This window comes from Chrysemys picta, chromosome 5, assembly GCF_011386835.1.
Source record: "Chrysemys picta bellii isolate R12L10 chromosome 5, ASM1138683v2, whole genome shotgun sequence".
NCBI lineage: Eukaryota > Metazoa > Chordata > Testudines > Emydidae > Chrysemys > Chrysemys picta.
Window position 1 is genome coordinate 138,375,167 of NC_088795.1, and position 22,268 is coordinate 138,397,434.

The 22,268-nt window shown below is 52.0% G+C and overlaps 2 protein-coding genes across 5 annotated transcripts in view; one reads left to right on the forward strand and one right to left on the reverse strand.

Annotated features, from left to right (window-relative positions):
- On the reverse strand, window positions 1-18,062 carry CCT7 (chaperonin containing TCP1 subunit 7). 2 transcript variants are annotated; one of them, XM_065597297.1, is made up of 12 exons: window positions 17,865-18,062; window positions 15,066-15,219; window positions 12,199-12,305; window positions 11,775-11,900; window positions 10,751-10,803; window positions 9,551-9,722; window positions 7,371-7,535; window positions 5,446-5,634; window positions 4,331-4,428; window positions 3,130-3,262; window positions 1,553-1,759; window positions 1-628 (listed from the first exon to the last, which is right to left on the reverse strand). In XM_065597297.1, the coding sequence occupies exons 1-12, from the start codon at window positions 17,868-17,870 to the stop codon at window positions 404-406; spliced, it is 1,635 nt and encodes a 544-aa protein (XP_065453369.1). In that variant the 5' UTR covers window positions 17,871-18,062; the 3' UTR covers window positions 1-403. The 2 variants fall into 2 exon arrangements, with proteins under 2 accessions (XP_065453369.1, XP_008167821.2); XM_008169599.4 differs by lacking the exon at window positions 17,865-18,062 and having other exon boundaries at window positions 15,066-15,236.
- Window positions 17,984-22,268, forward strand: part of PRADC1 (protease associated domain containing 1) — a 14,950-nt gene continuing 10,665 nt past the window's right edge. The window contains exons 1-2 of one of the 3 annotated variants that reach the window (XM_065597299.1): window positions 17,984-18,116; window positions 21,205-21,460. In XM_065597299.1, coding sequence (XP_065453371.1) covers window positions 21,394-21,460 — 67 coding nt within the window. In that variant the 5' untranslated portion in view covers window positions 17,984-18,116; window positions 21,205-21,393. Of the gene's footprint in view, window positions 18,117-18,145; window positions 18,169-20,770; window positions 21,085-21,204; window positions 21,461-22,268 lie in introns of those variants that run through there. The other 2 variants (XM_065597300.1, XM_065597298.1) reach the window with 2 other exon arrangements.

Consider the following 22,268-nt stretch of genomic DNA (forward strand, 5'->3'; position numbering starts at 1 on the left):
TGCTTGTAACTATTTATTGTGTTTGTGTCTCGGTTCAAAACTCCAATAGGAAAACCAATAAATACAATCACGAACTGCCCCATGCACTGGCTGCCCCATGCCAACACTGCATCGAGTTCCATACAGCGCGGCTTCCTAATGGAAGGACAAGAGCCTAGAGTGGGACCGGTGCTGTCTAGAAGACGTGGGGACCAGGGTTCCGCAAGGGGCTGCTGCTATCGACTCCGATTTGGTTTCTCTCGGTTGGCTGTAAACCCATCAAGTAGCCAGGTGGTAAATGGTTTGTAAAATTAGGAGAAGCTCGGCATCAATTCTTCTTTAAATGGGGATATTTTAGGAGATAGTAGCCACCAGTGTCGTCCCTGGGCCCCACGTCATACGACACTGACTAAAAGACATGTTCTCAGTGGTTGTGTGGCCTGCCCCTGCCTCTGCCCCGCCCACCAGCAGGGGCGTCTACTGTAGAACGGGGATTCTTGATGGTTTCATCTACAGACACGATCAGGCAAGCAGCCTCAGACGCCGCCGTCAGAGCGTTGATGCGCACAACGGCCGGCTCCCACACGTAGGCTTCAAAATTATCGGCGATATCTTCGTTGTTGATGTCCACGCCGTACCACATACCTCCCTGTGGAGGACAGCAGGAGGAAGGGTCAGTTACACAGCAAAATGTAGACAAGAGGACAAGGAGAAGGGAGATGGCTCCTATGTGCCAACGTACAGCAGGGGACAGCAATTCTCCTCCTCATTAACCTCACTTGCAATCAGAAAGAGTCTTGCTTGAGGGAAGTATTAGCTCTTAGCACTTTCCATCTGCCAATTGCATTACAAACCATTAACTATGCCCCACACTGTCTCTGGCATTCACACCACTTAATGTACAGAGAAGCTAATGGAGAGAGATCAAAGTGTCCCCCACACCAGATCTCAGGAATTGCCAGCTCCTAGCACTGGGCACAGACTGCATGTTTCCTAACCAAAAGGTGCAATCACTTACCTTTTATATAGCATTTTACAAACTCTCCCCCACTATCAACCTCATGGCTAACACTGCTTAGATGCAGTCATCTCTGGGGTGGGACATGGCAAAGATCACAAACACTGCCCAACCGTTTGCTAGGAAGGGAAGAGCAATACTGCAGTCAAGTGAAAGTTCCAGGGGCACTTAAGGAGGCAACATATAATTGTCTGAACTGGAATCTGGCCAGGTTTGCATTTCATTGGAAAAGCACTATCAGCTTTTATAACCCATCACTTTAAGGTTTGAAATAGAAGACTCTCTCCTGACAAGGGATGCCTTTTCAAAAAGCAAATCAAAACCCCAGCAGCAGCTCTAAAAAAGTCACCCCAACACTGCGATCAAAAGGAAAATAGTTTCTCTTTATGACCAGCAGCAGATGTCTCATCGCATGTGAAAAAATACCACAGGACTTAATCAAAGAGGCGGCAACTGAAACAGTTACAATTGTATTATTGCTCTGTTCTGCATGCTTCAGAAATGCAGTGTTCTCCGTTCTCCCGGAAACACGTTCGTTCAAGGGGGCGAGCCCACCTGTGCATGTTTGGCTCTCAGTTTGTTCAGAATGTTGGTGGCATCAAAGCCGGCATTGTCACAGAGCTGGCGTGGAATGATCTCAAGGGCTTTAGCGTAAGCGCCTATCAGCAACTGCTGTTTGCCTGGAATGGTCCTGGAGTAGTCCCGGAGGTATTTCGAAAGTTCCATCTCTATAGCCCCACCGCCAGCAACAATGGAGTCGTTCTGAAACGGAGCAAGAGTAAAATGTTCCATTACCTTTCTCCAAATACAACGATTACACTGAAACCGTTACTGAATAGAGGAGAGAGCCCAGGACACGAAATTAACCCGTTACAGATCTGGTTGATGGCATTTCTGGATCTGGAGTGTCCACATCACGCAAGCCACCACCACCATCAGGACAACCTGCCAGCTTTGCGGGTAGTTTCTGCAGAGGGCCAGAGGCTCCTCCAGGCTTGGGAGGAGATGCTCTGGAAGGGGAGCTTACCCTGCCACTGACACAGGTGGGTGCCTTTTCTCCAGCTCCACGTTCTCTCAGGCCAGACACAGACCTGACTAGTAGTGAATGAAGTTACTTTCACTTCCATCAAGTGGTCAAAGAGGTGGCACAAGCCTGAAGTGCTGCTTTTGCCAAGCAATCGCTTTGCTGCCGAGTGCGGCTACCAGCTATTTCTCCTGCATTTCCTTCGGTAAATCACAGATTGAGGCGTCTTTGCTAGAAGCAAATGGTTCAAAATCCTAAACTGTTTCCTCTTATGCCCCACAAGGCGCCTGTGCTCTGAGAACGCCTTACCTCAACGTATACTAACACAGCGGTAGCTAGACGCGTGACGTGCTATCCAGAAATGCCCACAAGCTATCAAAGATGACAAGCACATGAAGGGGGGGGAGAGGGATACCAGACATGCAGATACAGATAAATATCACTGTCCCAGTGACCCTAGCCCTGACTCATATCAGTTGGCTAGCTGCTCGGAGAGTCACCAGGAGGCGTTTCAAGGAGAGGGCCGATGGCTTACGTCCAGTGTGGGGCAGGGCGGGAGTGAAAAAAAGCCTTGAAGGAAGATGAGAGAGAAGCAGGCAAGTGTGTCAGGGGTACTCTGCTAAGGCACCATCCGAACCAAATGGAAGAGCCATTCTGCACCGCAGCGGATTCCTCATCACTCAGCTGACGGGTTAGTGCACACACGCCCCGTTTGGGCAGAGGGCAGTTCTAGCCTCCAAGGCTGTGCTAGAGGAGAACGCCAGACAGTGGTCAAGGGTGGCTGGCTTCCAGGGGCCTGTGTTACTTTGGGAACTGTCCCTTTGACGCTGGCCAGCTTTCCGTTCACTGCACTATGGGAGTGGAGACCCACAGTATTGCTTCTCCTGAGATGGCAGGATCCTTCCGCCCCTGAACAAACACGTTCACGCTTTCCTTGTCCCACACACTTTCCCAAAACGTCCCTCCGCCCCAGGTGCTGCACGGGATTTACCTCCTTGCTAAGGAAGGTAAGTTTCAGGTCCTAGACAGGCTGCGAGGGCCTTTCAAACAAAACCCCTAGCCTATGGCAAATGTAAACAGCTGGGCACCGTCTCCAGCTCCTCCATACCTTGATTGCTCTCCTGACTATCATGATGGCATCATGCAGGGACCGCTCAGTCTCTTCCATAAACTGCTCTGCACCTCCTCGCAACAGGAGCGTGCAAGTCTTGGCCTTTGGACAGCCTGTGAAGAAGTTGTACCTGCCGAGAGCAGAGCATGTCAAGGGTTAACACTGCCAGGATAACCAGCACCTGGGGCTCACCTACACAAACACGTGGTTTGCAGCAAGCCGGGGTGTAAGTCTGCCACGCGCTGACTGACTGCAGACCCTGCCGTCACATGCTAACAGTTCTGTAATGCGTTCTGACATAGCGTGCGTGGAAATGGGAGCGATCAAAACACACTAGAGAACTGTTAATGCATGGCCAAACGACGTGCATCAGGCTAGCGCGCGGCAGACTTACCCCCCCAACTTGCTGCGAACTAAGTGTTCATCTAGACAAGTCCTTAGACAGCTTTGAAAGGTGCTTTGTGAGTGACCTGGCAAGAGAGAGATTCCTTTCCAAAGCTAAACACATCTGCAGCCTTTCTAACTTGTACTGTGACCCTGTTGAATCTCCAGCGAAACAGGGGAGGGCCAGATTAGTCTATGAATGGGATGCAAATTCTCCCGCAAATACCCAGTACTCTCCCCCCCCCCCCCCCCCCCCGCCCGAGCCTGTGCTGAAGCAGTTATCTGGAGAGACTTTCCTGGGGCCCCACAGGACAAAGTGGGGAGAAACAAACAGCCAGAGAGGTTAGGCTATTGGGAGTTGGTCCCCATTGGCTCTCTCCCTCGAGATGGGCCACAGGATGAAAACGCTAAAAACTCACTGAGGTATGGTATTAAGCTTTTGTACTAGCTGATGTACAGTGTTGCTGTGGGGTGTTAACACAGCTCCCCCACTCAACCCCAGAAGGGGCTGCATTTCGGTGACGGGTGAAGGGATGCCTATATACTGTTTGCACATTGCTGCAGGAGCCTTTGGGATGAAAGTCACTATGTACGTACAAGACACTACATTAAGTCCACTGGCCCTCAAGAAGCGTGAGGAGGTGTGATACGCTTGGCCAGACATCAAGCCAAAACATGGAGAAATACTCAAGCATGTGAGATTTCACCAGGTTAGCACTTTACCTGTCAGAAATCTTACTGTTACAGCAGTAACCTTCCAACACAAATTAAAGTGCCACATTACAATGAACAGTTCAAGCTACGGTATATTTACCTCTCTCCTCCAATCTGGGTCTCCTCGAAGAGTTCACACCGTCCCAGAACATCATCTGTCAGGGCACCAACGCTTGTCTGAATAGACCCACCACAGGCCTGCAACGTACAGACGAGACAAGGTGGCTTTAGTGTAACAGCAGAGGGACAAGTTACTGTTCTGCACTGACAGCATAGTCGCAGAGCCTTGTAACCGGCTGCCGTGACTGTGACCTCCTACTCCCAGGCCCAGAGCAGCCTGGGCTGTAGCCACCCCCAGGAGAAGGCTTAAGAAGCGACCAGCAAAAGAGACCAGACATGCCAGGGGCAGCACAGCCCCTAAATGAAGGGCTCGGAAAACCTGATTGTTACACCAGCGTAACCGAATCAGTTAAACCCCCCTCCTCACAAACGACAGGGTTCTACTGGTACAAACACTGGGTGCAGAGCAGGCCGAAGCAGTAGACAGAGCACATTGCGCTGACAGAGATCCTTTCGCTTGTGTTTAGCAGACACCCGTCCAGTGACAGAGGTTAAATATCCCACCCACTTACAGATGGATAAACTGAGGTACAGGTAAAGAAAGTGTAAGAAGGGCACTGAACTCCCAATCTCCCACTGGGATGTCATCCCTCAGGCTCCTTTGAAAATCCCAGCCTGAGTGACTTGCTCAAAGCCACCAAATGACAGTAGTAAAGTCAGCAAAAAGACGGCAGGAGTCCTATTCCAACCACTACGGCACAATCCCCCGTACAGTACAGCTTTTAATATGCTCCTCCGTGTATTAGCAAAGCATCAAATGGTTTAAAAGGTATTTTTAAATCTTCACTCGTAACGTCCCTTTCCTCATGCCATCTGCATTGTTAGTGCCGTGCCTTACGAGTGATCTGGCCAGCAGACAGGCAACCCCAGGCATTTCCCCCGCTTGCAACCTCCCCAAACCTGTCCCATGACCCCTCTTGGGGCTGCAACCCCAGGTTGAGAAACACTGATCTAAATGAGTTGAGTACCCCCAAGGGTACTCACACACCCTGGGTTGAGAACCACTGGCGTTCAGGGCAGGGCAGGGAGGGAGTGGAAAAAGCCTTGAAGGATTAATAGCAAATCTAAACCCTTTATTACAAAAATCGAAGTTACCATCATAGTCCTTTTGAGATCTTCTTCCGGAACTCGACCAGCACAAAACATGTCCCTGTCTGCAAAGTACTGAGTAGCTACGTCACCAATCGGAAGTTTGGACAAGACGACTTTGGCTCCCGACTTGTGGATTTTGTCTAACTTGTCATACAAGATGCTCCACTCTGCATCCACAATGGCCTGGTAATCCTAGCGGAAAAGAATCAGAGACAGTTTCATTACAAAGGATTGCAGATGCCATTGTAGGTTACCTGCACAGGGAGATCCCTTGTGAGACAAAAGGGAGGGATAATGCTGCTTTATGCAGCCTTGGAAAGATGTTCGCTTTACACGCTCACAGGCAATTTTAGGTCACTCATTTTTATAAGGAGACAGAGAATGTTACAAAGCTCAAAGCAGCATGACTAACAGATAAAGGGATTGGAGGAACTAACAGGAAGACAGTGACAGCTCAATGTATCTTGATAACAGGTGATTAATGGGGAGGAGAAAGGAAGGGTTGTACAAATATCTGAGCGTTATTTATAGAAAGGAGAGGAGACTGTCTAAGCAGTTAGCACAAGGAACTAATATAGAATACACTACCACAGAGAAGAATGCAAATAGCGACTGATATTATCTTGTGCTTTTCCATAGTGCTCACACTTTACCAACCAGACACAAAAGAGTCACTCCAGCCATCACTAAAATGCAGCCACTGCTGGGTGGCAAGGATTTAAACCGGGCACAGCAACGCTATAGAACCATTCCGGACAGAAAGTAAAGAAAACCATTATTTGCTGGGACGGCCTGGAGAATTTATGGGGAACTGAGTAATTACCCAGACTGTAACATGGCCAAGACACCAAGATTAACCCCTCTATTCCCACATAAAATGCAAGGCGACCTCGAGTGACCCCAATTGCTGTGGGAACCAAAAATTAGGAACTCAGCCCTAAATTAAATTCTCAGCCCTAACACTGTCTCCCGGTGGTTTTGCCTTGAGCTTCCTCCCATGTGATGAGGGGGCCAAAGTGTACGGCGTCTGTATTTATCAGAAGCTACACATGCCCAGTGGCTAAAAGCGTCACCTTGTTTCAATGCACTATGTGACGCTCTAGTGATTTCCACACATGTATGAAAATCAGCACACAGGACATTGGTCCGTTCCAGTTTATCGAGAGGGCCGGTCACTGGAATAGATGCAGCATGAGCCATGGGCTAGAGGCAGCGTTTCCCAAACTGTGGGTCATGACCGACCACACCCCCCCCCCCAGCACAGGGGGTGTGTCAAGATGTGGCTACCGCTGCCTCGCTGTACCGTGGGCGCTGTGCGGGGACAGCGCTGGCTCTGCAGCGCACACAGGACAGTGCAACAAGGTGACATCGACTAGCAGGAATGAGGCTCTCAGCTGCTGCTGCACCAATCCCAGGGGCAGCAGGGGGAGAGCTGAGCCCAAGGGAGGTCGGCTGTTTTCTGGCCTGACCTTGTATAGGTTGTTGTCAGGTCCGGCTGGGTTTGGGTCACGGCTCTATCTCAGACCCCTGGGGTCACATTAACAGAGGTGAGTCCAAAGGGGATGTGGCATGAACAAGTTTTGGAATTACTAGGGTAGAGAAAAACAGAGTGGTACTGCCCTTTTCAGACTGGCCAGGGACAACTCAGCCGGGGGATGGCACGCTGGGTTTCAGGTGAAACAGCCTGCCCAGGTACGTGGACCTTAAATAAGGCCAATGATGCATATCAATCCGAGCTGGTAAGACCAGGATACAGAGTGCAGTGATAGTTACGTGTGGAAGGGCAACAGGCCAACCCCATCCAGGAGGGAACAGCAGCTCTCCTCCACCAGAAGGTTTAGAAGAGGCTCCGAAATAATCAGAGAAGCCTCATTCTGCATTGGAAGTGCACGTTTGTTTCGGTCAAGATCTTTCCCTTCAGCTCTTACCTTCACGTTGTTGACTCTCACTTCAGCATTGTCTTTCTCTGCTTTGAGCTCTAGCTCGATGTTCAGCAGAGCGATCTTGGGGGACTTGTACTTTTTCGGCTGCATCTCAAACCCGGCATAAGAGAATGTTTTCTTAAAGGCAACTCCGGCCACCAGCTGGGACTCCTGAAAGAAGGGGGTTGATGTTGGGGGTTAGCCAGGCAGGGTTAACGAGCTCCTGTAGGAGGACTCCCTGCTTCAGAATCAGTGTACAAGTCAAAGCGCCATTTACCCTCCGACAGCTGTTTCTTTTGGTTAACCCACCCTTACAGAACCCAAGTGGCAGACATTTCTCTCCTCTGCCCAGGAAACCACCCTCTCCCAACAGATCCTTCCCAGCACACAAGATACCATCGCAAAAGGCACTATACAAAAACTCAGGCTCAACAGACAGCGCTCTCCAGTCTCTCTCTGATGCCTTTCCCGTTTGTACCCTTTGAAGATGCCTACCCCTGCTCAACCACCTCCCTAAACTTGATCTTTTCTTGCCTTATTCTAGATTACAGCAATCTCGGGATGGGAGCTGCTAGGCACATGAGACTGGCTTGCCCAATGCTGCCCCCTAGGGTGGAATCTTTTTAACACTCCATGTTGGAAAAAAGTCAATGTCACATTCTTTCCCTTTCTATCAACCCACTAGCTACCACATGGACTTCTCCCAGGCAGGCTTTCCTGCAGGGTCAACTACCCCAGGAAAGTAGAGTCTCAAGGTTATTAGAACGGGGCTTCTGCACCATTCAGAAAAATGCCAGTTTCTTTTCACAACCCTCCCTTCTCCTGCCCTCTGGGAGGAGTCAGGGCACAGCTCCAGCCCTCGAGTTACAACAACCTCCTGTCTCTCCCCAAACTCAGCAAACACGCCGGCAGCTCCTATCCTGAGCATCCAGAACCCAGACGCAGCACGTCCATTGTGACCAAAGCCACAAAAGCCTTCCCTAGGGTACATGAGCATGGCCCCCAAGGTGACCCAAAACCTCCACACAGCCTGGATGAGGAGTAACCTCAAGAGTTCAGCCGACACCCTGCCCTGCTAAACCCATCAAAACGGCCATCGGGGGGGGGAAAACTATCCTCAAAACTTCAAAACCAAATTCAATGGCAAACAGCATCTGATAAGACTAGCTTCCATTCTCTGTAGCTCCTGCCAGAAAGAGCTGAACTGATTTTCCTTAGAAAGGAAGGAAATAGGAGGGTCTCTCCCATCTGAGATCAGCCGAGGACTCTCTGAAATGCTAGCAGACCCTCAGTTAGGACTAGGTGCATGCAGAACCAATCTGTCTGGGTAAGATAATGGCGTAGTGATCATCTCTTTCCTCCATGGAAATGTTTGTGTGAAGTATTTACAGGCAGAAACAACCACAGAATAACAATTCACTCACTAGAGACTAGTACAGGCTCCAATTTTCAGTGGAGATATGCCACCTAACCCACCATCTACACGGGATTAAGATATAAAAGAGACTGAGACAGCACCAACCACCTCTTACCCCAGGCACTGTTTTCTATCGAGGTACGTAGGTTTAATACTATGTACCACAGGTGGTCAGATACCATGGTGACAGGCACCGTATAAGAACCTAGGCAAACAGATGGAAATGGACAACCCTTCGCAGCTCATATAGTCCATTCCCCCTGGCCAATTCAGGATGAGTCCCCTTTGCAGTATGTAAGCAAGGATGTTAGTTACTTCTGGAACCAAAGAAATGTAAGAACTACCACCTGGATAATGGCTGAAGACCCAGCTTCTCCACTGCTTTGTGGAGTCCTTCATCCCCGCATGAAGCGGGTATAGTGAAAACTAGAAACACAGAAGTCACCACTACCATCAGTGGTAGCACTGCACACCTGCTTTGTACAAAGGCAGCGCTGTAGAGGATCTGGACGGTAGGTGTGCAAAGAAACACAACCCTACCCACTCCTGCCTGTTTGCGAACTGAAGTGGGGAATTACAGAGAGAAGGCAAAACAAGAAACCATTGGCCAGTTTGGGGGATGTCTGTGCCAGGGTTTTCATGCCCAAGAGTAGGAGCAAATGATTAGGGCTCTAAGGGATGTGCACAGGCCAGCCATGGGGTTTTCTTTGCTGTGTAGACAAACCCTAAGAACTCCTCTGTGCTAACAGGAGACTCAGACAGAACTTACTTCCAGGGCACCTCCCTGCACCTTCTTTATTCCAATCATTTTGAGCTGCAACAACTCATCAAGCATCATGACGGCATCTACCACCATCCGGGAGAAGAAGTCCTTCTGCTGGGAGATCAGCTTGGAGTTGAGGGCTGTGGCTGCACATTTCTCCAGCAGACTTCTTTGCTCGCTGCAAGAGAAAAGAAAAGTCACATCTTGCACGTCTTAGTGCCCTCTGCCAGATCGCAAAGCATTTCATATGCATTTCTTAAGCCTCACTCCCCACTCCAGCCCAAATGAGGAAGCATTAGCCCCCTTTTACAGAGAGGGAAACTGAGGCACACAGCGTTTAAGGCCCAAATTTTCAGAAAGGGCCTCTCTAGTTTACAGAGCTCCGCCTCAGAGACCATGGGTCCACATGTCAGAAGTGCTCAGCACCCACAACTCCAACCAAAGTCCACGGAAGCCACCAGCGTTCAGCTGTTCTGAAACACAGACCCCGAGGATCTCAAATGGGGCACCCAAACTAGAAGCCATTTTGAAACCTTTGGCTTACGCTACTTGTTAGAGGTTGTAAGAGGGCAGGAAACAGAACTCAGGAGGGACATGAACTCACTGCTATGTTTACTAACGGTTACCAGAACGACTGTATTTTGCATCACTGACGGATGTGCAAGGGCTTCCCCCACAGTCAGTAGGAAAGATAAAAACCATTCAGTGTGCAACATTCCCTCCTCGTTAGAGCAGCTCAGTTCATTAGGGACAACGGCTGCCCACAGGGGTACATAGAGCGAGGCACATAATAAGTGGCCTGATTTTCAGAGACATGCTGAGCATCTAAGACGCTTGCTGATTTCAGTGGGAGCTGCAGGTGGTTCAGTACCGAGTGTGAAAAAGCAGGACATTTATTTAGGCGCCTAGCATTATGCACCCAAGCTGGCAAACAACGGCCTAGATACTTTTCTGAAGTAGCAGCCTTGGAGAGAGAGCACAGCATCTTCTTCGGCAGACCTACAGATTCCAAATTCAGAGCAAAATCTAGCTGTGGCTGCAGCTGCTGATCCCAGATCTGAATTTGGCCTGAAATCTTCAACCCAGGATCACATAAAGTTCAGCAAAAAACAACTTTAAAATGCCTCTGAATCAACGAGGCACTTACTGGGGCGGAGATACCACCTAGTCACAATATAGGCGTCTCAAACTCAAACGGGAACTTACGCTTTATCTTCCTTCTTCACCGTCACTGCAATCTCTTTGATCTTCTTTACAGCCTGTCAAAACAAAAGCCAGTCGCTGAAATTAGTGACTCACGTTTAAGAAAGTGATCAGCCCTGCGGCAGATTCTTGTATTTGTATTTCAACCTTCATTGCTACTTTCGATGCAGTTGAAATTTTAAGTACAGAAGAATGGCCCTAGTGGGACAGACCAATGGTCCATCTAGCCCAGTATCCTATCCCTGACAGGGGCCGCAGCCAGATGCTTCCGAGGGAACGAACAGAACAGGGCAATTCTGAGTGATCCATCCTGTCGTCCAGCCCCAGCTTGTGGCAGTTGGAGAGTTAGAGACACCCAGAGCATGGGGTAGCGTCACTGACCATCTTGGCTAAGAATACTGCTATCCACGTATTTCAGCTACACTACTGCTTCCACCAGTAATCAAGAACCAGCTCCTTAAACATCGCTGCTCGGCAAGAAACCCAGGATCTAGACTATCACTGGAACTGCTCAAGCAGTGATAGGAAACCAGCTCTAGATGCAGATGAGATATGCTGAAGCCATGTGTGTAACTCAAGCGCACTTTTAAGTGCGAGCAAAATTCCTATGGACGCAGAGGATGGGGGAGTAAACTATTTTCACTTCCTTTTTAAAAGGACTACATTCCCCGATGCTCCCTCCAAAACACGGTTCTGACAATGTTGGGACAGGACCCCGAAGTGAGTCTTTGGGCATTTTAAGTCAGATCTCCCACATTCGGCGAGGCTAAGAAAGAAGCCATTATAAAGTCCCTAGTAGTAACAACTGAGATGAGATCTAAAGTCATAAAGGCTTACTGGCTGCTGTTGTGTTTTAAAGATATTTTGCAGTGGGGTGGAAGGGATTGTTACTGCTCATGCTACTCTCCCCAGCCCCCAATCCAGTTTAGAGATGATTTTTGCCAGAATCACTGTCCAAGATGTTCTAGACAACTATGCAATTTTGTGGTAACAAACAGACTCCCCACTAGCCCAGGCATTTCCCTACCAGCTCGGTTGCAGTGCGGAAGGCCCGGATGATGATCTGAGGATGCACACCTTCCTCCACGTAGGGCTTCACTTGTTTCAGGAATTCTGCAGCTAGCATAGTCACAGAGGTCGTGCCATCGCCAACCTGCAACACCACAACGCAGTTTGTTCACATCACTATCACATCTTAAAGGTTCTACATTAGCACAAGATCATCAAACCCAAAAAGCAGAGCAGTTTCAGAAAGACATCCCATCCTTAAGCATGAGGTATACATACTCTGAACGCAAACATGGACATGTGACTTAGACACTTATGCTGCCAGCGCCTTCCAGAGACCTGAGCAACACACAAGGCCCCACTTGGTATCCCAGCATTTCATAGTACACTTCCTCTGTCCTCATGGGTTTATGCTTCAGAAGCACAGCTGATCACATTCATACCTCTGCATCCTGAGATTTGGCAATGTCCACTAATGTCTTAGCAGCAGGGTGGACGACATCAAGAAGTTTCAGGATTGTGGCGCCATCATTTGAGATAGTTGCTTTCCCTATGGTTTTAGAAAAAGAGTTAAGTCCAAAGTTCCTGACTGAAGACACCTGCCTTCCCGCTCCAAAAGTAGGTGTTAACTCCAGCATCTGAGGGAGTTATTTAGAACTCAAGGCCAGTTAGATTAATATGTTGATTAGTTTAACACACCAGGAAGCCTCACTCCGCTTCACTCTATTTTCCTTTTCAGGAAAAATTGGGCCTCTGGCTTTTACTGGGATAGAAAGGTTTCCATAAATTCTCTAAATGCCTGATTCCTGCACCATGAGCTTTGCCATTGACTTCAATGAGCAGAGGATGAAGCCCTAAATCTTCATTAAAGACAACTTTTCTTCAGATAAATGACTGTCCCTCAACAGCATTGGGAACATGATCTCTGCTGTATTTCCACACATTCCCACAAGTTGAAAGTGACTGACTACTGCCTACAAATCAGATGAAAAGGACAGGAAATTGCCACAGTGGGTTAATGCAATAACTTTTCATAGAAGGAAACTGTTGTTAAGTGTTGAAGGCTGCCTCAGTACTATGTTTTTTTAAATTAATGGAGATATCCTATCTCCTAGAACTGGAAGAGATCTAAGCGCTTCTGTCCTTGGAGCTCCAATGTTATCACTACTAACAGCAGATAATGCAGTTTGCTCATTCAGATGTTACTCAAAGAAAGACCACAGACTTGGTTCAGTGGAGAAGGTGCTCGGCGAAGTTTATTGTCAACGAAGCACAGTACTAGCTCCCTGAATCTATGTCTCAGGTACACAAACACATGCATGCTCATTACAATGGACTCAGCTCAGTCAGCAGTGGGACTTTCTGCGGCCCTCTCGGTTGGACAAAGGGTTAAGGCGAGGTAGCCCAACATTTACAGACTGAGATAAACAAGTTGCATACCACCTTACGTATTTCATAACATCTATTTTTTACCTCCCCTTGTTCCTGATATTTTGGACAAAACATTCGTATTCATTATTTTGTCAAGCCATCTTATCTTGTACTAGATTGGGATGTAGCTGTACTAGCTGGAATATATTTACGTAAATATCCAGTGTCTAGTACACTAGCAGCAACTTTGCCAAGTTCATGTACTAGACAGTGAACTTGTAAGCATCTGCTTTAATACATGGCCTGACTTTGGTTCACAGCCTCTGGTTCAGGCCTTAGATCTCACATCAGGCTCTCTCTCTCTACCACAGACACCTGGGCTTAGTTGTGAAACAAAAGAAAATAAGTTCAGCAATGTCAGTTCACTCCCTGCTCAGGCACAGCACATCCATAAAGAGCCAAACAACTCGGCACTGCAGGCCATCTCTGGCTGAAGACAGGTTCATAACAAGAGAGGCAAATATCTCCAACAGCCGGTGATGAGGCACTAGATGGGGAGGGCTCTGTGTTACTAAAAAGAATTCTTTCCCAGATGTCTGGCTGGTGGGTCTTGCCCACATGCTCAGGGTTTAACTGCTCGCCATATTTGGGGTCAGGAAGGTATTTCGCCCTGGGTTAGGCTGGCAGACACCCTGGAGGTTTTGTGCCTTCCTCTGCAGCATGGGGCACGGGTCACTTGCAGGTTTAAACTAGTGTAAATGGTGGATTCTCTGTAACTTGAAGTCTTTAGACCAGGGGTGGGCAAACTACGGCACGCGGGACCGTTCTGCCCAGCTCCTGAGCCCCCGGCCTTTCCTCTGCTGTCCCCCCTCCCCTGCAGCCTCAGCTCACCGTGCCAGCAGCACGGCTGGCTCCACCTGGGCGGCGCGGCTCAGGGGTGAAGATAGGGTGCCCTGGCACGCCCCCCCGCCAACAGGGGGCCCCAGGGCCAGGCACTTGGGCAGCTCAGCATTGGCACACACCCCCACACGGGGGGGAGGCTGCACTGCGGGGGGAGGGGAGCAGGCAGGCGGTGCGGGTGGCAGGAGCACGGGGAACGCGACCGGAGGACTCAGGAGGAGTATCGGGCGGCTGCGCAGCCGGCCGGAGAAGCGGCACTCTGAAGGGGAAAGCACCGCTTCTCTCTGGCTGCACGGCTGCCCCTGCTCCTCCTGAGTGCTCCGCCCATGTTCTCAGGGCTGCATTCCGAAAGGGGGTGGGGGGAGGTCCCAGGGAGGCGGTTAGGGGACAGGGAGGGGGGTTGGATGGGGGTGGGGTCCCGGGGGCGGTCAGGGGCAGGGGGTTCCAGGAGGGGGTGGTCAGGGGACAAGGAGCAGGGGGGGTTGGATGGGTCAGTGGTTCTGAGAGGGGCAGTCAGGGGGTGAGAAGTGGGAGGGGGCGGGGCAGGCTGTTTGGGGAGGCACAGCCTTCCCTACCCGGCCCTCCATACCGTTTTGCAACCCCGATGTGGCCCTCGGGCCAAAAAGTTTGCCCACCCCTGCTTTAGACCACGATTTGAGGACTTCAGTAACTCAGCCAGAGGTTATGGGTCTATTACAGAAGAGGGTGGATGAGATTCAGTGGCCTGCGATGTGCCGGATGATCATGATGGTCCCTTCTGACTTGAGAACAGGGGCAAGGTAAGCGTGATGAGGTCTATGAATGCTGGGTTTAACTTGTGGTTTGATGGGGGGGCGGGGGGGGCACGAGGGTGCACTATCAACTTTAGCTCTAAATTAGCCAATCTTTAGTTTGGGTTTTTCCCCCCTTCTCGAACACAGAAGTACCATATAGTATGTATCGTGCAGGGATGTTATTTGTTAGTCAGTCAAAAGCCACTGCCTTACATGTGGTAACACTGAAGCATTAAGAGGCAGTACTAGGAAGTCATGATACGTACCTCTGTCATCCACAATAAGTTTGTCCATGCCCCGGGGGCCAAGGGTGGTGCGAACAGCTTCTGCAATAACCTGGCAAGCACTGATGTTACTGAGAAGCTGGGGAATTCCTTGGGAGGTATCTGTGCCTTCCTTCAACAAGATAACTGGTGTGGGCTGAAAAGACAACATACGTTAGCCAATGCCTTGCTCAGATTTTAATAGGCCAACTAGTCACCCTAAAAATAACTGTGCATATCAATATTTTAACCTTTCTATGTCAGCTAATTAGTATTATTCAAAAAATCATTTTTCCTGATGGGAACAATTTAGGAAATCATTTCATTGTATTTGAGTGTCACTGCTTGCAATTATAAAAAATAAATAAATTAATTAATGGAGATATCCCATCTCCTAGAACTGGAAGGGACCTTGAAAGGTCATTGAGTCCAGCCCCCTACCTTTACTAGCAGGACCAAGTACTGATTTTGCCCCAGATCCCTAAGTGGCCCCCCTCAAGGATTGAACTCACAACCCTGGGTTTAGCAGGCCAATGCTCAAACCACTGAGCTATCCCTTTCCCCCTTCCATATCTAAGGCTGAAACCAAAGTCTACCCCTGCCTTAGGCTCTATAAATCTGAAGATTGGAGGTCTTAGAACTAAGGATTTCCATATTTTTCAGCTGTTTGGGGTTTTTCTTCTGAATTTAATCTTGACCTTGAATTTCTTGAGTTTCTAATGCATGTAGTTCACTACGCTTGTAAGCAGTTTTTGGTTTTTTAACCTTTACATTACTAAGCTGGATTCAACCTTAATTTAGATTTGTCTGAAAACTACAACTAACATGAAGGATAACCAAGACTCAGGGAGGATCCATTTCCTTCTAGAATACAACCATCATTCAACAAATGCAGGTTAATGAGCAGATCCCGTTAACGTTCAATCTGGTTACCTGCCGTGGATACGTTCTGTAACCCTCCTCAGAGGCGGAATTCCTGGCCCCTCCCCCTTCAACAGCATGAAGCACAATGAAATGAATTCCCTCCAGCTTCAACTCTGCACTAGGCACACAGTATCCATACTACTGCAACAGCTGTCAGCAGTGCTGAAATGCTAGGCAGGTAGCGCGGATGGGCAAAGGCATTTCTACCTCTTTGTCACGTAAACTTGTTGAGAGATTTTTCATGACGCCGTGGTATGAACACCTGAGCCCCTGTCTACTCTTGCATTGCTGCTGCCACCAGCACAGCTGTATCCATTGTTGGTGGTAACCGAAATGCAGATAATGAGGCCTGATCGACACAAGAAAATTAGGGCATAACAACATCACTCAGGGATGTGAAAAATCCACACTGGAGGGGCTTAGTTAAGCCAACTGAGTCCCTGTGTGGAAAGCACTAGGTCAACAGAAGAATTTTTCCATGGACCTAGCTACCACCTCTGGGGGAGGCGGATTACCTATGCTAATGGGAGAACCCCTAACATTGGCATAGGTAACGTCTACATGGGATCTACAAAAATGGTATGGGATAGGGAACAGCTTCCCTATGAGGAGAGATTAATAAGATTGGGACTTTTCAGCTTGGAAAAGAGACGACTAAGGGGGGGGGATATGATAGAGGTCTATAAAATCATGACCAATGTGGAGAAAGTAAATAAGGAAGTGTTATTTACTCCTTCTCAGAACACAAGAACTAGGGGTCACCAAATGAAATTAATAGGCAGCAGGTTTAAAACAAACAAAAGGAAGTATTTCTTCACACAACGCACAGTCAACCTGTGGAACTCTCTATCAAAGGACGTTGTGAAGGCCAAGACTATAACAGGGTTCAAAAAATAACTAGATATGTTCATGGAGGATAGGTCCATCAATGGCTATTAGCCGGGATGGGCAGGGATGGTGTCCCAACCTCTGTTTGCCAGGAGCTGGGAATGGGCAACAGGGGATGGATCACTTGATGATTCCCTGTTCTGTTCGTTCCCTCTGGGGCACCTGGCAATAGCCACTGTCGGAAGACGGGGACTCAGCTAGATGGACATTTGGTCTGATCCAATCAGGCTGTTCTTATGTTCTATGTTAATCCTTTTGTAACAGTCTCTGCCTGCACGTTCCTAGGGCTGCCTTAAGCTTAGCCAGGGCTAAGTGCCCTCCCCAGAGATGACAGGTCTGAGCTTTACAGTGCAGCCCCCCCCCCGGTCTGAACAACTTGGGGACAGCAGGTGTCAGAATCAAAATGAGCCACGCCCATCTCCAACAGAACTGTGGGGCCCACAATGACTGCGGCTCCCAACATGCTCCGCCTTGCCCACAGCAGCCAAAGGACTACAGATCCCAGCATGCAATGGTTTGAGCAGCCATAGGGACAGGGTACCAGTTGTAAGACCCAGAGGCTTCCTTCACCTTCCCCGCCGTTTCGACCTACACACTACAATCCCCAGCATGCAATGCGCGGCTGGCTCCCCCAGCTCGGAAGCAAGGTCGCGCGCGTTGCCTGATGTGACTGGTAGTCCCTGCGAGGCCACCGTTCGCCCACCGTAACCAGGCTGTCCGGAGCCCCCAAGACCCCCCCCCCACTCAATGGGCTGCTCCAGGACCAGGCCGCAGCGCCCCTCGCCCTTACTGCCGCCGGGCTGTGCTGAGAGGCGGGACGGCGGCTCCGGATCCCCGCCGCTCCGGCTAGAGCTCGCCATCCCCCACAAATAACGGCTGATCACGGCCGGCCAGAGCCCGCCGGAGGCGGGGGAGCCGCCGTCGGGCCGGGAGGGCCTATCCCCGGGGCGGATGGCGGCGGATGGACCGGGCCGCGCCGATCCCACTCACCATCATTTTGACGGAACGTCTCGTACGGTTCCTCCAGCAGCGGGGGTTGCAGGTCCCACAATGCACTGCGTTCGCGCAGAAACTTCCCGAGGGTGGGGGAGGAGTTCTAACAGGAAACGGGCGGTTCCGCCCTGCTCCAACTCTATGGTTGGGAGCTAGCGGCCGGCTCGGGCCGGCGTCCCTTCCTTCCCTCAGCTGACCATAGAGATGCAAGGCTGGGGGAGGGTCATTGTGTAGCTCATTATCTGGCAGGTGGGGGAGAACTTGGTAGGGCTCACTATCTGGCAGGTGGGGGCGAATATTGGTAGGGCTCATTATTTGGCAGGTGGGGGAGTACCGGTGGGGCTCACTCTCGGCGCGGGGAGGGAGTGCCGGTGGGGCTCACTCTCGACGGGGGGGGGGAAGGGAGTACCGGTGGGGCTCAGTCTCGACGGGGGGGGGAAGGGAGTACCGGTGGGGCTCACTCTCGGCGGGGGGGGTGGGGGGGAGGGAGTACCGGTGGGGCTCACTCTCGGCGGGGGGGGTGGGGGGGAGGGAGTACCGGTGGGGCTCACTCTCGGCGGGGGGGGTGGGGGGGAGGGAGTACCGGTGGGGCTCACTCTCGGCGGGGGGGGGGGGGAGGAGTACCGGTGGGGCTCACTCTCGGCGGGGGGGGGGGGGAAGGGAGTACCGGTGGGGCTCACTCTCGGCGGGGGGGGGGGGGGAGGGAGTACCGGGGGGGCTCACTCTCGGCGGGGGGGTGGGGGGAGTACCGGGGGGGCTCACTCTCGGCGGGGGGGGGGGGAAGGGAGTACCGGGGGGGCTCACTCTCGGCGGGGGGGGGGGGAAGGGAGTACCGGTGGGGCTCACTCTCGGCGGGGGGGGGTGGGGGGGAGGGAGTACCGGTGGGGCTCACTCTCGGCGGGGGGGGTGGGGGGGAGGGAGTACCGGTGGGGCTCACTCTCGGCGGGGGGGGGGGGGGGAAGGGAGTACCGGTGGGGCTCACTCTCGGCGGGGGGGGGGGGGAAGGGAGTACCGGTGGGGCTCACTCTCGGCGGGGGGGGGGGGGAAGGGAGTACCGGTGGGGCTCACTCTCGGCGGGGGGGTGGGGGGGAGGGAGTACCGGTGGGGCTCACTCTCGGCGGGGCTCACTCTCGGCGGGGGGGGTGGGGGGGAGGGAGTACCGGTGGGGCTCACTCTCGGCGGGGGGGTGGGGGGAGTACCGGTGGGGCTCACTCTCGGCGGGGGGGTGGGGGGAGTACCGGTGGGGCTCACTCTCGGCGGGGGGGTGGGGGGAGTACCGGTGGGGCTCACTCTCGGCGGGGGGGTGGGGGGGAGTACCGGTGGGGCTTACTCTCGGGGGGGAAGGGAGTACCGGTGGGGCTCACTCTCGGCGGGTGGTGGTGGGGAGGGGGAGTACCGGTGGGGCTCACTCTCGGCGGGTGGTGGTGGGGAGGGGGAGTACCGGTGGGGCTCACTCTCGGCGGGTGGTGGTGGGGAGGGGGAGTACCGGTGGGGCTCACTCTCGGCGGGTGGTGGTGGGGAGGGGGAGTACCGGTGGGGCTCACTCTCGGCGGGGGGGGGGGGGAAGGGAGTACCGGTGGGGCTCACTCTCGGCGGGTGGTGGTGGGGAGGGGGAGTACCGGTGGGGCTCACTCTCGGCGGGTGGTGGTGGGGAGGGGGAGTACCGGTGGGGCTCACTCTCGGCGGGTGGTGGTGGGGAGGGGGAGTACCGGTGGGGCTCACTCTCGGCGGGTGGTGGTGGGGAGGGGGAGTACCGGTGGGGCTCACTCTCGGCGGGTGGTGGTGGGGAGGGGGAGTACCGGTGGGGCTCACTCTCGGCGGGTGGTGGTGGGGAGGGGGAGTACCGGTGGGGCTCACTCTCGGCGGGTGGTGGTGGGGAGGGGGAGTACCGGTGGGGCTCACTCTCGGCGGGTGGTGGTGGGGAGGGGGAGTACCGGTGGGGCTCACTCTCGGCGGGTGGTGGTGGGGAGGGGGAGTACCGGTGGGGCTCACTCTCGGCGGGTGGTGGTGGGGAGGGGGAGTACCGGTGGGGCTCACTCTCGGCGGGTGGTGGTGGGGAGGGGGAGTACCGGTGGGGCTCACTCTCGGCGGGTGGTGGTGGGGAGGGGGAGTACCGGTGGGGCTCACTCTCGGCGGGTGGTGGTGGGGAGGGGGAGTACCGGTGGGGCTCACTCTCGGCGGGGGGGGGGGGGAGGGGGAGTACCGGTGGGGCTCACTCTCGGCGGGGGGGGGGGGGGGGCTCACTTTTCTAATATCTGCTATTCAAGTCCATATACCGCACCCATTGCTGTGGGGTGGGAGCAGTGATATCTGGGCCCAGGTGGGGGAATGGTGCTGGGGAATGAGAAGCAGCTAGATGGGTTCCCCAGGGCACCTGCAGTGCAGCAAGAGGGAGGGAAATGGGCCAGACTGGAGGGTCTGATGGTGAAGGGTCACAGGCAGGGGGGCACCTACTCCCGGTCTGCATTAGAGAAATCTGCACTGGATTAAGCTGTGTAGGTGTGAGCCCTGCTTTACATGAGCCCTCATTAGGGGCTTGCACCAATGTAGTTACCATGACAGTGACCCAAATGCAGCCTGGGATGGGATTTGGAGGGTTTAAAAATGTCAAAGGTACATACAGCAAAACTAATGGGGGGCTTGAGGCAGTGAAGCTAGTGAAAATGGGGCGGCTGGTGTAGTTGTGAAGCTAGTGAAATACTGTGCAGAGATGGCAGGTAGTAGTCAGGGGCTGCGTGGGAGCAGAGCAGGCTGGAGAATCGGAAAGAGAAGCAATAGCGATTGCCTCATTAAAATCACAATTGTAAAAAACAAAACCAGAGTCCAGGCTCTTATTACTGCAACCCTTGCCCTCCCTTCCCTCCTCATTGTTTGCGGCTTTCACTCATTGTGTCTACTCCCAGTCCTGCAGGTATCTGTGCAGCTTTATGTCTGTTGGGAGCAGCTCCGCGGTAGTGAGTGGGGCTACTCATTTTAAGTAAAGACACCCATGTAAGCAAACCTTCATGAATTCAACTCAGTCCCCTCTTTGAACGGCCAGGATCACAGCGGGGGAAACTGAGGCATGCAGTGCAATGCCTTGGTCAAGGTCATCCAGCACGTCTATAGCAGAGCCTGGAGGAAAACCCCACCTCCTGACACCCAGGCCAGTGAAGCAACCACAGCACTGTCCTTGGAATACGCAATGAGAAGCTCACTTTTATCTTCAGGAAGTGGAGTGGGTGGAAAAGGACGAATTTGCTTCCGGTTATTTTGCTGAAAAATCTCCTGCTAATTTCAGTGGGGGCTGAATTTGTGGGCCTGGGATTAAAGAATTTTTTTGCTTCCTCTCTATTAGGAACCTGTTGGTAATTTAAACCCTCTTGTAGCCGGCAGTGGATTGATTGAAACCTTCACCAATGAGACCAGCAGCTGCTTGAGCTCACCAATGAGTGGAAGCTGGAGGCCGAGCTCTGCTCTCTTGCCAGTTTGACACTTCTATGGTTAGAGGTGCACTTGGGAGCTGTGGGGAGGCTGGCGAACAGACATGCTATTCAGGACTGGCAGATGGCTGTGTTTGGTGCTCTATCTCTGCGCCTGGCCTTTCGTCGATGGTGAGTACTGGCCACTTGGGGGCTGGAGAGTGCCCCAGTGCTTGCATTGGGAAGCGCCTTTTCCAGTAAGCTTGCAAAGCCGGACTGTGCTGACTTGACAAGAAAGCGGTTAAAATGCACGTTGAGGTGCCTGTTTGAAGTCTTGCGCTGATGCGGCAGCTGGCCGTGTGCTCAGATACTCTGTTGGCCTTAAATAAAGGCCTGGGGAGGGGGTGGGAAAAAAAATCTTCTTGAATGCTTCACTTTGGGGTGAATTTGTGATTATTCTTCATTCTTTGTACTCTCGTTGCTCTGCTTTATTTGCTGTCGTGGAGACCTGCCAAACCTGTCAGGGTTTCGAGTCTATTTATAAATTCCCATTTTCACTTCTATATTCTGCAAAGCAGTGGCAATCCGGTTCATCAGGAGGATCTCACTGCACATGACCCAGTGTTTCTGAGTGCCTTGTGCTCTTACCCCCCCCCCCCCCCGTGTCTTGGCTTTGAAAGCAGTGAGCGAGCCAAAGAAAAATATAATGCAACATCCTCTTGCCCTGGGATGTGATCCCTCCAGGTCACAGCTGAGGTGGGAGAATCTTGCACTGCCGCTGCCCTGGTTTGGGGGCTAGAGGGAAGAGTTTTGTCCATTAGAGCACCGTTAATCAGCCCTAAAACTCCTGCAAAGAGATTTGGAAAGGAAGATGGAGGGAGTGCAGGATTGAGGGGCAGCCAGCAGGTAAATAAGGGGAGACTACAGCAGCTAAAAGATTGAGAAAGCAAAGGAGAAGATCCCAGAGGGAAGGTTGCGCCGCTGGATTCTAGAAATGACC